This window comes from Abramis brama, assembly GCF_963993115.1.
Source record: "Abramis brama genome assembly, chromosome: 23".
Classification (NCBI taxonomy): Eukaryota; Metazoa; Chordata; class Actinopteri; order Cypriniformes; family Leuciscidae; genus Abramis; species Abramis brama.
In genome coordinates, this window is record NC_139985.1 from 2,501,007 (window position 1) to 2,517,426 (window position 16,420).

Genomic DNA, 16,420 nt, shown 5'->3' on the forward strand with positions numbered 1-16,420 from the left:
TTTATTGCAATCTTTAAAGCAACGGAGTCCTTTAAAACTCTTTAAACTACTTGAAATATATTTGGATTAAGTTTAATTTTTGATTTTTTTTTTTTTTAAATTGTGTTCAACAATTACTTGAGGTTTAATAGTTAAAAGTTAAAGTAAAAAAAAATCCATTCAAAAAAGTCTAAATCAGAGTAATGAAAAAAAATTAAGATTCTGGAGCCTAAGAGGATTAGCTTATTTAAACAGATTTTAATACCAATCTTCATTGTACCCCATGATTTTGTAGAAAGACATTCAGACAAACAGTTTTTTAAAGGTTAGAAACAATCATTGACAAATTAAATGGAGCAAAATCGCTTTACACTCAGTAAACAGACTCAAATGGAACAGAAAGTGCGTTTTTCTGACGTCTCAACAGTTTATGAACCATAAACACAGTTTTCATTAAAGCAAATTGTCAAATAAACCAAATCGATGAACGAGACGATATTTAACTCAGTAGCGTTCTGTGCAACTTCCACCACAAAAATAATGAACATTTCAGTTTGCAATTCCATCACCATTTTTAACCCTTCTGCTGCAGAGTTCAATATACTGGACCAATAAAACACTTATGATGCAATGCAGTCTTCAATATATCTGTTATACAAAAAGAATACAGTACACCCCAAGTCTAGAGCCATTTGATCATGTGATTTTGAGCAAAAAATATGTTCACATACACACTTAAGTCTGTGGACTGAACAGATGTGTGTTTGTAGATGTAGAACATTGTGAATCATGGTTGCAACAGCTAACAGACACAAATCAGAACCGTATTAATAATTAAATATAACCTTATCAAATCATTTTAAACCCATTATATAGTGAACCTATCAAAATGATGAAAATTAAGCCTATTTTAGGATGATTAAGATCTTTAGAATTGAGATTGACAATTACAATAATACATCATTGACACCTTGTGTGAAACTGAACGGAAACACATGCAGCCTTAAAACCTTCTCAGTGAGAACAGAAAATGAAGCCCAACGTACAGTATTAATGTCTCTGTTATTCACACGAGCACTACGTCTCATTAGGTTGTAGTTTGTCCTGGTAGTGGATTCATTTACACACATACACATATATAAAACCCTCTAAAAGCAAATGCAATTCAATAACGGATATGGTAAAAAATACAGGATTCATACAAATATCAACTTCTGAGGAGTTTTCCCCAAAGTGTCCACTTTTGTGTGTGTATTCCGCAGTTTGATATTAAATCATTGCTCCTGAGGCCACTCTGGAGAACCCTTGAAGAACAGGAAGTGATATAATAGAACGGTTCTTATCAGGCCTCTGATTCGCCCTTTTTCTGCCCCTCCTCTCCTACATCGCTGTCCTCTGATTGGCTGTTGCTAAGGACCAAGACCTGTCCGTCAGCGGCTGTTTGGCTGGGTCGGCTCGAGGCGGCTATCAAGCGACTCTGTTCCTCAAGATCCTGAAGGTTTGGAGAACACAGTTCACTCATGGTGCAAAGGACCCTAGGTTGATTTTACTCCGAACCATCTCTTTAATACTTTTATTCAGCAAAGATGCATTGAATCGATCAAAAGTGACAGTAAATGCTACAAAAGATTTCTATTCATCAAAGAATCTAGAAAAAAAATATCACGATTTCCACAAAAATAAGCAGCACAACTGTTTTCAACACTGATAATAATCATAAATGTTTCTTAAGCAGTAAATCATCATATTAGAGTGATTTCTGAAGGATCATGTGACACTGAAGACTGGAGTAATGATGCTGAAAATTCAGCTTTGATCACAGGAATAAATTACATTTAACATATTAACATATTGAACATATTGAAATAGAAAACAGCTATTGTAAATTGTAATAATATATCACATTTTTACTGTATTTTTGATCAAATCAATTTGAATGTCTGTTACCTTCTCGATCTGTTTTTGTTTATGGAGTTCCTCCTGTTGTTTCTCCTTGGCTTTATTCAGCTCTCTCTGTTTCTGTGAGGCTTTTCGGTCCTGGCAGGAAAAAAACAAAAAACATGCATATTCTCAAGAATCATCAGCATTATCAATTTCATTTTACCCAATATGCATTTCTGCACAAAGTCATTTGAAATCAAATAAATGTCGATTTTCCTCACCATCTCAGAGTGGAGGGCGATCTGCTTTGCCAGTCCTACACTGTCACAGATCTGATTTATTCAAGAAAAAAGTGATATTTTTTAAATCAAGTGTAAAAAGGGAAATATTATATGCATATATGAGAGATCAAGGTTTTTGTACCTTCTCTCCATCATTGTTCGACTCAAAGACGTAGCAGACGGTCACAGGCCGTCCATCCACTCGTCCTCCTGCCGTCTGCAACACGAACCCAAACAAGCGCTTGTTCTCCTGATGTGACGCACACAGCACAACGCTGGACAGAGAGAACTGAGGAACCACAGAACAAACACTGACTTCAGAACAGCACAGGATCCGATATGAGCGGTGAACAGAACTGTTAAATGATTGGTTAAGGACGTACCCGTAGTCTTGTGACTTGTGTCTGTGGGTCAATAAGCCTGAAATAAACAGACAGAACTTTATAAAAGACAAGCGTGAAGTAAGCCTGATGAGCCTGACATGATTAACCCTCTGCTGATGCTCACATGTCCGTCAGAAATTATAGAATTTTTATTTTTAGATTCGATTTTAGTTTGATAATGTATTTGTTAATAAAAATGTATTATTAGGGGATTTTATGGTACTAAATTATATTTATGCAGTATTTACAATCCATTTGTTCACTTGAGCATAGACCTGAAAATTAAATTTCCAACTTAAATGGTCATAAATCTTTGGATCACCGACTTAAGTTTGGTCTCTTTTTAAAGACGACTCTTGGAAGTTTATTGGTGATGTGAAAAACGTTTAAAAAGTGAAAAACTTAAAAAAGTTATATGAAATACATTTTTATGAAATATATATTTTCCAAAACACATTTTTCTCTAAAACTGCAAGGAAATCAAAGCTATAAATCTAAACAAGCTGTGTTCTAAATTGGAGGTTGATATCTCAAAAAATGAGCTTTCAGTGAGATTGTGTTTGGCTGCAGTACCAAACGCTTCCACTAGAGGAAATTCACTTACCATTCATTTCCAACATGCTCATTTTTGACCATGAACAATTCAAGTGACTATTTTTTTCAGAACCATTTAACCTTTTCGAATCATGTCCATGATTTTCATGTCCACAACCGTTACAAAGTTTCATACCATTCCAATGAAGTAAAAAAAAAAAAGTAAAAAAATCATAAATTTTTTTGGTCAAAAACGACCCAACAGCACCAGAGGGTTAAAGGTCCTTGCATACTCCGAATTTGCACTATGCGTTTTTTCGTATTCGTCATTCAAAACACCTCTCAAAATGCTTGCTACGGATGCGAAAAACACAGAAAATCAAACCCGATCTGAATTTTTTTATGACGGACGAAAGTTTTGGAGGCAGTGTGTAAACGTGATTGACACAACGCGAGGTCCTATTTATTTTTTAATGTGCGAAAATTTCGGACGCGAATTTCGGACTCATTGTGCAAGAACCTTAAGGGTGTGTTCAAACTTGTAGTTCGGTTCTCTTGGTTCTTTTGGTTTGGACCGAAAAAGAAAATTATATAAATTTACTCCTGGTTCACTTAGTGTTCACACTGTCATTTTTAAGACCAAACCTAAAGATACAAAACAAAAAAACCCGGCTTTTAAGGTGTAAATTTTGCAACGTAACTTACCAAACATCCAGAACAATGCTGTGTGCCGGGCTAAAGGCACTTGTCGTAAGCGTGTACATATGATGGCATTTCTGTCAGCTGAGAGCTCACAAAGAGTTTCTAAAATGTGTAAAGGAGTCGAAACAGCGGCAGGAATTCACAAAGATCAGCTGCAAAAAGACGGCGATTCTGACGCTTGTACCGACTGTGATGGGCAACGTAGCTTCAATCATGATAAAAACCAGGTGTGCTTAAGCATTCTGTCCTTTTTAGGACATCACGTCCAGTTTTTGGTTTGTTTAGATGTCTTTGGTCCGTGTTGTGTTCATATTTCAGTCAAACAACACCAGAGTTCGTTTGGAAGTGGACCAGGGTTCAGATGGCAGTGTTCACACTTATAACACTAATGTAACATTTGAGTTTGTTTTAATCCAACCAAATATGCCAAGAATGAACACACCCTAAAACTAAATGTCCACATTTTTTGAGTGGTGTTTTCCCCCCCCGAATTTAAAATGCTTGACATATTCACAGGCTCTTTTTAATGACGAGCAGCAGAGCCCTGATCCAGGGTCAGTTCAACACAGCTGTGAGAATAACAAACGTCGTAACTCACTTCAGGCATTCGCATGTGACGAGCAGATGAGACTCGGTCATTCTGAAGATGTTGTGTATGGCTCGGGCTGCCAGGATCTGTCTCATGGTCTCATAGATGACGTCAGCGTTCTCTGTGGCCTTCACCTCCATGCAGCCCAAGAACCGAACGATGAAAAGCTGGTGCAGGATCGAGTCTGAAACAACACCAGAGATTCAGTTGGACTTCACAGCAACAAAAAAAAAAAAAAAAAAAATCCATTTTCTTAATAAAAGTCTCTCGTCTTGTGCACGATTTTATAATCTTGCATCAAAATGCATTAACTTTCTCTGCTTTTCTGCTGATGCAACCAGAGACAAATGGGTGGAGAAAATTATATTAATTAATACTATCATAGCTTGCTTTGCACAATCTAATCAAATCAGACGGATATAATCAAGTCTCAGCCTACATTATATCCCTAAATATTCTGTTTCATTAGAAAATATATGACATTATGGACGTTAAATGCATTGCGAATGCTGTTTCATGTACAATTTAAGCTATTAAAGGAATAGTACACACAAAAATAACAATTCTGTCATTAAAATAAAAGATAGCTTGTGACAATTTATAACTTTATATAAACTATTATTTTAAAACTTAAACTTATGTATATACATATACATATACATATATACATATATATATATATATATATATATATATATATATATATATATATATATATATATATATACATACATACATACATACATACATACATATATATATATATATATATATATATATATATATATATATATATATATATATATAATTTTGGGGTTGGTGAGATTTGCTCAGCGAATAGCATTTATCTGATCAAAAATACAGTAAAAACTGTTGATTTCTAAAATGTTTCGAGTGTGTTTTTAACTGTAATTTATTCCAGTGATCAAAGCTGAATTTTCAGCATCATTACTCCAGTCTTCAGTGTCACATGATCCTTCAGAAATCACTCTAATGATGATTTGATGCTCAAGAAACAGCATTTATTTGAAACAGAAATCTTTTGTAACATTATAAATGTCTTTACTGTCACTTTTGATCATATTAATGCATTCTTGATGAATAAAAGCATGAATTTCTTTAAAAATAAATAAATAAATAAAATCTTACTGACCCCAAACTTTTGGATGGTGGTGTATACATATTATTTTATAAACGTACCTTCACTTTCCTCAGATTGTGGTCCTCCAGATTCCCCAAATGGATTGGTCCTTCTTACCGAAAAGGGAAAAACACAAACCAGTGCTTTAGGTCTAGATGCTTAATACTGTAATTCCCAAATAAGAATCAAGAGTAAACTGTCCTCTTTATCTATCAACTTTGAGGCGTTCATAAACATAATCAGAGACCTGCCCTGGCCGGCGCTCTTGGCCTGACCCGCGTGCTCCTCACTGACGGGGGAGATGATGTCGAACTGGATCGGCGTGTCCGAAGCCACGAGTGAATCCAGAGAGAGAGACGACAGCGCCGGAGACTCGGAGCCCACGGAGCACTGGCTGCCGGACCGGCCCGGTTTGGGTCGACCTTGCCTTCAGGGCCAAAAAGACAAATGTTTGAGAAAGAAAACATCAAATCTTTTACAAGAGCAAAAAAAGTTTCTCTCTGATATGGTGTGTTGAGTTAAAATGCAAATGTTCAAATGTTAAAAGGTCAAATGTTTTGAATAAAAACATTTTTTTGAAAGAAGTCTCTTCTGCTCACCAAGGCTGCATTTATTTTATAAAAAAAAAACAATAATGTGAAATATTATTCAAATTTAAAAGAACTGTTTTCTATTTGAATACAAAAGTTTAATACACTGTGAATCACTGCAATTCAAAATTTGGGGTCAGTAAGATTTAAAATCGATAAATAAATTAATGCTTTTATTCAACAAAGACATTAAATTGATCAAAAGTGACAGTAATAAAGTTACAAAATATTTATATTTCAAATAAATGCTGTTTTGAACTTTCCATTCATGAATGAATCCTGAAAAATTATGGTTTCCTCAAAAATATTAAGCAGCACAACTGTTATCAACTTTGATAATAATAATAATGTGGACCATTACTAATAATTGAGCTACAATAAAAATGTATAATAATTGAGCAGCAAATCATCATTAGAGTGATTTCTGAAGGATCATGTGACACTGAAGACTGGAGTAATGATGATGCTGAAAATTCAGCTTTGATCACAGGAATAAATTACAGTTTACTATATATTCACATAGAATACAGATATTTTAGATTGTAATAATATTTCACAATTTACTGTATTTTTTTTATATTTTAAAATCTTAATTACCCCAAACGTTTGACTAGTACTGTATTTCCAGTAATGGAGTATCCACACTTACAAGATGATTAACTATTATAGGCAAAAATATTGCAATCATATAGGAATAATGATTGCAATATTCTAATAATGATGCTATATTAAGTGCCGATATTAATAATGATGTTAATAATGATGTTGTCGCTCACGTGCTCGGTCTGAAACTCTCGTGTCTCTGTTGAAAGGATGGAGAAGGAGTCACGGCCTCCAGCGCAGACTGATTCACTCTTGCTGCGATCTCCTGCCAAAGAGAAGCATTAGCAATAACTGACTTTAAAATGCATTAAAGCTGTGTTATATATGCAGAGGTTTATGTTTTCAGCTCGACAGTAAGACTAAATCTGAACTCAACACTCACCTCTGGGTTTTCACTGAGGTATATCCGCTTAGATATGTTGTTTATCGTTGCAATCCACTAAAAAAAAGGAAAAAACATTTGAATTACATTTTAATTGGTGAATCTAATGAAGCTCGTCATGTTTAGGGTCATTTTACACACCAAAATCGAAACATATTTCATATAAAACCTATATATTGTGACACTACATGCATGACATTTATGCACATTTTCCCCAGAATTCTCATTACTGTAAATAATGTATATAAAATTTATATTTTTTTAAAGCATTTATACTTCATGATAATTTTCCTTCTACTATCTTTATGCATGCTGATTTTAAAGAAATTATTGCTCTCAAACAGGTTACAATTACAGTAATGAGAATATGAAGAGAATTAAAAATAAACTCGTTAGAATTATAAGGTCATTAGAATTATACTCACCAAGGCTGCATTTATTCGGTTAAAAATACAGTAAAAACAGTAATTTTGTGAACCATCATTACAGTTTAAAATAACTTTTCTGTTGTAATATATTTCTACTATTTATCAATGTTGAAAAGAGTTGTGTTGCTTCATATTTTTGTGGAAATCGTGCTACTTTTTTTTTTTTTTTTCAGGATTCTTTGATGAACAGAAAGTTGAAAAAAACAACATTTATTTTAAATGGTAAAGACATTTAAAATGATTTCCGATCAATTTAATGCATCCTTGCTGAATAGTATTACAGTATTAATTTCTTTCCAAAAAATTTGTACTGGCCCCAAACTTATAATTTCTTATAAACTTATAACTTAAAAGTTGAAATGTTCTTGGTGAACTCGACCCTAATATCTGTATGTGCCTTTCAGAGAAGGTTGAGCTTTAATTGAGCAGTTTTCTCCTCACCTCCTCACAGTCTTTCCTGCTCTCCGCCTGTAAAATGGCCGCCCTGCGATACACACAGAAACAGTGACTCAGAATGACTCAATATCTTGGCACATGCACTGAGAAGGATAAGGCAGCCGTTTACTCGCCTGATAAATATTCATTGGAGTTTAAAGGAACATGGCGACTTTTTGGGACTTTATCTTATTCACCGTATCCCCCAGAGTTAGATAAGTCCACACATACTCTTCTCATCTCTGTGTGTGCCGTAACTCTGTCTGACGCACCCACCGCTAGCCTAGCTTAGCACAAAGACTGGAGGTAAATGGCTCCAGCTAGCAGAGTTTCATTCATTTACGATGAGATGCGCTCTACTTCACAATGCAATGCAAGTGAACGCGGCGCGCCGTCGCCTCAATGTCACGGTTATTATATTGTCTCCTATATTTGTCTCCTTTTTATTTATTAAATACATGCAATTGGTTGATGAAACATTTATTAAAATTAAGATACAATTTGTACAAAACGAAATTCGCTTTAAAGAAAGGTTTTCTACAAAGCAAAACTTAATGAAGTGGTAAAAACCATGTCTCCCAATTGCAAATGTTCATTGCTAATGTTTATTATTGCAAATGTTTTTCATTTGTTTAATAAATCTCATAATGATGGCACATCACTATATCATAGCTTTTATTTCTATCTCAAATGATTGGCGGTCGGTCAGGGGGTACTTGGCAAAGAATCAAATACAGTTGGAAACGACGTAGACCATTAATAACACAGACTGTTAACAATTGTTTTTAATTAGTATTTAAACATTCTCTATGATAAAAAATGTTTGTAAAAAATATTTTAATAACACGGTTTTGGCGGTTATAGAGTTGTAATGACGGTGTTCAACTATAACCGTCGGTCTCAAGGTTATATACTAACCGTCACACCCCTAATGGACTTATCTAACTCTGGGGGATACGGTGAATAAGCTAAAGTCCCAAAAAGTCAGCGAGTTCCTTTAAACAGGATCAGCTCTTGGGAATTCTCTGGCAGCACTTTAGCACTTCAGTGTTTACATCTCTCATTACTAGACTAATGCCATAAGACCAGCAAAACTCACCAAAACATTTAGGGAATTTTAGATTCCCAAGAACAAATAAGGGCTGACACAGAGCAACACTGTGAAAACTGACTACGACTAGGCTCAATTTTAAGACAAAGGCATTTTAGTAACCAGAGATGAAGTTACTGTAAAAAATAAGTCAAAGTTAGACACATTTGACTATATAGCAAAAGATCTGAACTACATTACAGCTTATTCTGGCCTAGATTGACATGTAAAACAAGGAAGTGTTATTTTAGTATCACTGAAAGACTATTATAGTTTTTTTTTTAAATATTCGTTTTTATTTTTATATTTTCAGTTTTTCAAGTAATTTCTTTGTGTTTTTTGTCATTTCTTTTATAAGTTTGTCTATGTCTATGTATATTTTATTAATTTTTATTTCAGTTTTAATTATTTCAGTACATCGTTAAACTAAATGAAAATGAGAGATGCCTTGGCAAGTAGCTGAAATAAAATAAAAAGTTTATTTTTTTATTTTTTTTATCTGTTAGTGTTTATTTTTTTATTAAAATGTTAGTGTTTATTTTTTATATATTTTATCTGTTAGTGTTTATTTTATTTCAAGCCACAAAAAAACAGTTTTTATGGTTTGTTTTAGTTTCAGTTAACTATAATAACTCTGCAACCAAGCACACTTCCTTTAGTTTTTAGTACAGCTGCACGATTAATCATTAAAAGATCGCAAACTCCATTCAAACACCCACGTGATTGTATTCCTAAATGACAGCAATTCGTCTGTCTAATAAACCTTTGACATGTACGATCACAGCCAACACTGAGATCTGCGTTCTGACCCAGAGAGAGCAGTTGTCATGTTTAGGGATGAAACAGCTTCTCAGACAGTCTTTTCACATTATTTCTGTTACAAATACTCAAATTATCACGGAAGTACTGGGATAAAGTTTAGAGTTCGGATATAAACAAACACTGATGTCTACGGTAGAGATCAAAATAGAGCAAATCATCTTTTGAAAGTAACTTGACACTTTAAATAAAGATTGTATCAAATACGTCATTACACCAGTAGGTGGCGACAAGTGACCGTTAAACAAATGTATTTGTCATTGAATCATTAATTCAAGAGTTTCGTTCAAAAACGCTGATTTTCTTAAAAATAATCCAATTTAATTAAACTTTTTTCAAATAAACTACAGCAATTTTGTCAGAACCTCTAGTAAATCACATGTTATTTTGTTAAGCTGTCTATTCAGAATCGTGGAAGAATCGTGATCTCTATTTGGAGCAATATTGTATTGTATTGGTATATTGTAATTACTACAAGACAGATTTGTGCATTGAAAATCTTACTTCTTTCCGTCAAACGATGTGATCTGGAAGCAGAACCGGCGGTCCTCACAGTCCACAGCCATGACGGAGCAGTTGTCAATGTCCATAACCAGACCTCCGGCCACGTCTCCACGCGATTGGCCCATGAGGTTTCCTCCCTGGGTGAAGAAGTACTGCCGGTCCCAGCTGGACGACACCAGGCCCGTTTTACTGGCGGGTAGAAGCACGAGATCAGCATGAATGCAGGCGACTGAAGCGCATTGAAGCGGTGATGTTCTCTTACTTGCGAGTGTTGAGGTATCCGGCCTTGCGGGTCAGGTTGCGGTTCACAGGGACGGTGTTCGGGTCGGGGTCGGGCATGTAGAGCGGGTCGCTGGCCTCTTTCAGCTCTTGAATCGTCTGATCCATCGCTTCAGCGTCTCTGTCCATTTCCCTCCGAACACTACGACCACCAAGAGAGGAAAGTCAGACTCACACATACAGTATGTTCATTTCAGAGTTGTTCTCATTTGGAGAATAGCACAGACACACATGCAAACAAACCAGTAAAACAGTATTATTGTCAAATATTATTACATAACTGTTTTCTATGTGAATATATAGTAAAATGTAATTTATTCCTGTGATCAAAGCTGAATTTTCAGCATCATTACTCCAGTCTTCAGTGTCACATGATCCATGAAAAAGATCAACAGCATTTATTTAAATAGAAATCCTGGTAACACTTTAAATCTTAATCAACACTTATCACATAAAATGATACATTTCTTTAAATTTATTGTCAGATGAACAAGTCCATTAAATGGTGAAAACCAGTGTTATTTTTGTATTACTTAAATACTATTAAAGTAATATTTTGAATTAACTTATATTTTCAGTCATTTTTATTAGTTTGAGTTTCTATTCAGCTTCATATCTTTTATTTATTATTTATTATTCATCTATTTCAGTTTTGGTTTTAGTAATTTTAGTATTCAGTATATTTAGTTGTTTCAAAGGCAACTTTTGACATTTTTTAAGGTTAAGTTTTTCATAATTAAAAAAAAATATATATGTATTTTTTTATTTATTTCATTTCATCTTTATTTCAGTTTTTACTAGTTTTAGTGGAAGTTTCCCCCAAAACTCACTTCTGCACGCTGGTTCCGATGTTGGTGAGAAAATCCTCCCATTGCTGCGTCAGATTCTCTGATCCCAGTTTAAAAAAGCTGATCTGATAAAAAAGCAAATAATAATGAGCTATAACAGACTATATTATTATCTGGTGTTCTGGATGAAATATGATGCCTATCGCTGATGTTAAACTGCTGCATGAGCACCTGCGCCTGCATGTATCCCAGCAGCGGCTCCAACAGCGCGATCTTCTTCTTGTACTGCAGCATGTTGAGGGATGCGAAGTAGTGCATTGTGGTCTCGTGATGTTTTTTCCTGGATGTGTACACGTCCTCCATCACTTCATTCTTCACCTGCAGTGAACACACGGAGGAGTCACATGCTTTTAACAACTGGGAATTGATTGGATGGTGAAAAGTCTCTATAGGACATGTGGATGAAAGATAAAGCGAGTCAAAAACTCATTTCAGTGCAAGTTTGATGCAAGATGATGAAGAATAGCATTTGGAATAAAATGCCCTGACGAATCGGGAACATGCATTAAGAAAGTTTTAATTCCATCTTGATTTTTATCTTCTGTGTTAAAGTGCCCCTCTTATGCTTTTTCGAATATCATCTTTCATGTAGTGTGTAATATAGCCGATTGTGAATGTAAAAGGTCTGCAATGTCTTAAAGATCAAAGTGCACGATAAATAAAGTTATTAAAAGAAAGAATCGATGCTGAACTACTGAAATGAGTCGTTAGTAATTCCAGTCTCACTTCTTGTTACAATCCTACGTAACAATGTAACAAAATTTGCATAATGCCACCCCTATGGTTTTCATTGGTTGCCTGCGAACAACATCTACTTTTGACCCTCAAACACAGTAGTTGAAGCTGAGACTGGAAGAGTTTGGTTCGTGTTGTCGACATGTTGAGAAGACGCTGTTTTCAGCGCTGCGAACCCACTTTGATTCACTTCCAAAGAACGAAGACTCACGCTGGAATTGATACGGTAAAACCAACGGCATCTGTTCGTGTCAGTAGCCGCGTTTCCATTACCCTTCAAAATTGTGCAAATTGAAATTGCGAATTGCAAATACGGCCAATGGAAACACGTCAATTTCACAAAAACTTCCATTTATCGCAAAAAAGTTTTTACGCTCACATTGGGTGGTTTTTCAGGCAATTCGAAAAATAAATATTTCGCAAAACTGCAATGGAAACAGTTTTTGCGCATTTACAGGTCACCTGACGTAGATGACGCGGTGTGTTTGGACAGAATACGAGACAGTTCTTTATTAAATTCATAAAAAGACAACAGAATTACAGGAATACTGGATTCTAAACCTCAAAGAAATGCCACAATCAAGACCTCGAAGCAGATATGAGGGAGAAACACCCAGAAACACCTCATATGTGTCGCTCACAGTATAAGGGTCTTTCCTTAACATTAATGCTTGGAAAACACGCATACGTCTCCTTTGATTAATAATAATGGCCATATACGTAAACCTACCAACATCTGTCGCCATGATTTTTGGAATGACTTCTTCCGAGAGGAAAAAATGACGTTTTAGTCGCATAACATCGGTTAATGGAAACGCCGTCGTTTCGCAATAGTTTTTTGTAGAATTTAGAAGAAAAAACAAATTTGACAAAATTCATCTGTAATGGAAACGCGCCTATTTTATCAAGTGCTGAGGAAGTCAAATATGAGGAATTCAATATTGAGGAATTCAAATATGCTAATGAGCGTTTGGTTTCCGACACACGCTGTAAGCGGTCGACCAATCACAACAGACTGAGCCATCTGACCAATCAGAGCAGAGCAGGCTCTCGGAAAGGCGGGGTTTAGAGAGACTGAGTCTTCAAACAAACCGTTTTCAGACTCTGAGAAATTAGATGATGTGCAATAGTATATAATGAGAAAATTAAATGTTTTTTGACCTTGGATGCATATGAACCTATTGTAGGAGACTCCAAAACAAAACTAGAAGCCTTTAAAATAGCATCATAAGGGCACTTTAAACTGAATAGTGAGTTATTTGTCTTCTTTTCTCGTCCTGGACGCAGGTCTCAGAGTCACAGATGCTCATCTATCTGCGGTCAGGCCAGCTCTCAGTGTGTGTTTTATTAAATGAGGACAGCCAGAGCATTCAGCAATAAAGACACACACACACACACACACACACGTTACACTCTTATCAGCACTGCGGAGCCGCATGCAAACTAACCAGCTGTCAGTCATACAACACCGTAAGATCTCAAAATGCAACACCTTCTCGTTTTCCTTTCGCTTAGACAGACGACTGTATCGGTTTATCGCCGCATCGTGATCTGAAATGAAATATTTTAAACATAATGAGGCAGAAATAATGGCTTCATTATCAAATGTTGCAGCAATTATGTAGAAAAAAACCAACAAAGTGCTTACCATCACTTGCAATCTGAAACACTTCCTTCAGGATGACAATTTCTAGAGAGCGAGATGGAGGAAAATAATGTGTTATATAAGAGACAGCTTATTAATCAGCTACTTAAACGACTAAATGGGCATGAAATATTGATTTGAGGTGAATTACTTTTTATGCGGGAAGAATGAGAGAAACGAACACGAAATGAACACAGATATCTGGAAATAGTGGCAATTATATAGTTTATAGAGTCATTATGAGAAAAGATTTGACAACAGAGTAGTAGACCAATCAGAATCAAGTATTCCAGAATGCTCGCCCCCATAATGCACTGCTGTCTCATACCTCTCAAGTCTCTCTCTTTAAACTGTGTGATGGGGAACATCATGGCGTCCGCGAGCTGAGTGGAGAGAACGGCGTGACAGGAGCTGAGCTGAAATAAAAGCACAGAATTATGAGCGGGAATCTCAGTTATCAAACTCGCATGTGAATGAGTGAGTGATGTCACTCTGACCTCATCGATGACTTTGGCAAACTGCTGGAGAGTGGAGCTCATGACCTCGTCGTCGCCGCCCAGAGGGAAACGCTGCACATCAGAGAACATTAAGCATCAACAGCACGAGGTTACAGTTATGTTGAACTCCAACACAATATATGGACACAGAACAGAGGAAAGATGAGATATAATAATGCAGAAAACGATCAGAAATCACCTGTTTCTCATAGTCTTTCAGCAATTTAGACGTCAAATGTGTGGCAGCACTCAGTTCATTCTGAAAGAGAACCATGCAAATCTCAATAAACATATGGACCATTTTCACATTTCAAAAGTATTATATTTTGCATGAAAAAATTAAGATCATTTTCATGACAATTAAGCTGGGGTTTTTTTTGTCATTCTGTCTTATTTTAAAGATTTTTTTCATTGCATTAATTTGTTTTATTCATTTGTTTTTTTCAAGTTAGCAGTAAAACAATCTAATAGAATCATGTGTAAACAATTTACAGTAATCAATATTATTATTATTATTAATAATAATAATATCATAATGCTATATTATTATTATAGTAATTACTATAATCACTGATTATTCTTAATTACTAATAATATAATTATTTATTATATTATCTAGTATAAATATGAATATGTATTATATTATTACTAATAATATGAATACTATTACAGCTGTTGTTAATAATAATAATAATAATTTAAAAACAGTATAAATAAAATAAAATACTGTCATTATTATATTATTATTAATAATATTAATACTATTACTGCTGTATTAATAATTTTAAAATAGTAGAAATTACATAAAATACAATCATTATTAAATTATTAATAATAATATTACTGCTGTTGTTAATAATAATAATTTAACAATAGTAGAAATAAAATATAATACTATCATTATTAAATCTAGTATAATGTTACGGATAATTATTAATTAATAAAGGTCCTAAAAATAAATTTTCTTTATCCAAAGTATGACTTCATCTTTCTTTCTTTTGTTTTTGGGGTGAAATATGACATGTTCTAAACTAAATTTATCCATTATGACTAAAGTTATCAAACACTATTATACTGTGAATATATTCTTGAGCATATCTCATATAATATTTCATGAGTCAGTTCTCACCTGGGCGTCATAGATTCTCTGCATGGCTTTGAAGAGCTGACTGAAGTAACTGGATATTGAAGCTGTATCTTCTTCAAACACCCCGAGCAGAGAGCGTGTCTACAAAAACAACAGGAATATGAGAAACAACAATGTTTAGACATGACTTCAGTGTGGTGTTTCTATCATAACGTGTATTGTTTATTAAAGAGACCTCAGACTGTGTTTCTGAAGTTCTGTTGTGACATTAGACTAATGAGCCACTGTTTTCACTGCAAAGTGATGCAAAATATTGCAATATACATGTCAACATGAACATTCACTCTTATTGTTGATGAGTTTCCCTCTGATATCGATTTACAGCACTGATCATGCAATGTTTAGACTCTCATTACAGTTTTCTGATATATTTAAGATATGATTTTTGATTCATCTGTGTCTTTTAATAACCCATCATGCCATATCCAATCCACCAACACCCATCCAAAACAGCTCAAAATCCGACATGACTCAGTCAGATCAAACCATCAGGATGAACAGACTCGTGATCTGCTCTGCTTTACATGATGAGAAGCACGAGCAGCAGATGTTTATTATTAATAATGATTATTTGTTTATTTATTTCTGTTAGCTTGCTAGCTAAATGATGATTATTTACCTGCGGACTGTCTTCCAGAGTTTCCTCTATCGGTAATGTATCGAATCCAGGCATGACTGCAGATTTAACGCGAGAGCAACGATCTATACGTTTTATTCAGAATCAAAAGTCACAATGTTATAATGTTGATCTTCGCTTTATTCCTGACAAATCAACACCCACCCGGATCCGCCCACAAACGCGGAAGTCCCGCCTCCTCCAGCCCGCTGATTGGCCGAGGCGCTATTGATAATATGACGTCCGCGCTTGTTTATAAGAAATAAAAGCCATTCGTGACTCTTTGATGGTTAGTGATATTAATATATAAGA

At 34.9% G+C, this 16,420-nt stretch overlaps 1 protein-coding gene across 2 annotated transcripts; it reads right to left on the minus strand.

Moving 5' to 3' along the window:
• Positions 1 to 217: 217 nt before the first annotated feature.
• Positions 218 to 16,305, minus strand: appl1 (adaptor protein, phosphotyrosine interaction, PH domain and leucine zipper containing 1). 2 transcript variants are annotated; one of them, XM_084101027.1, is made up of 22 exons: positions 16,112 to 16,305; positions 15,475 to 15,573; positions 14,545 to 14,604; positions 14,346 to 14,417; positions 14,177 to 14,264; positions 13,852 to 13,893; positions 13,696 to 13,754; positions 11,640 to 11,786; positions 11,451 to 11,533; positions 10,604 to 10,762; positions 10,342 to 10,530; positions 7,935 to 7,977; positions 7,066 to 7,122; positions 6,857 to 6,948; positions 5,738 to 5,917; positions 5,550 to 5,599; positions 4,359 to 4,533; positions 2,525 to 2,561; positions 2,284 to 2,430; positions 2,142 to 2,192; positions 1,927 to 2,016; positions 218 to 1,471 (listed from the first exon to the last, which is right to left on the minus strand). In XM_084101027.1, the coding sequence occupies exons 1-22, from the start codon at positions 16,163 to 16,165 to the stop codon at positions 1,322 to 1,324; spliced, it is 2,124 nt and encodes a 707-aa protein (XP_083957153.1). In that variant the 5' UTR covers positions 16,166 to 16,305; the 3' UTR covers positions 218 to 1,321. The 2 variants fall into 2 exon arrangements, with proteins under 2 accessions (XP_083957153.1, XP_083957152.1); XM_084101026.1 differs by having other exon boundaries at positions 5,550 to 5,602.
• Positions 16,306 to 16,420: the final 115 nt, after the last annotated feature.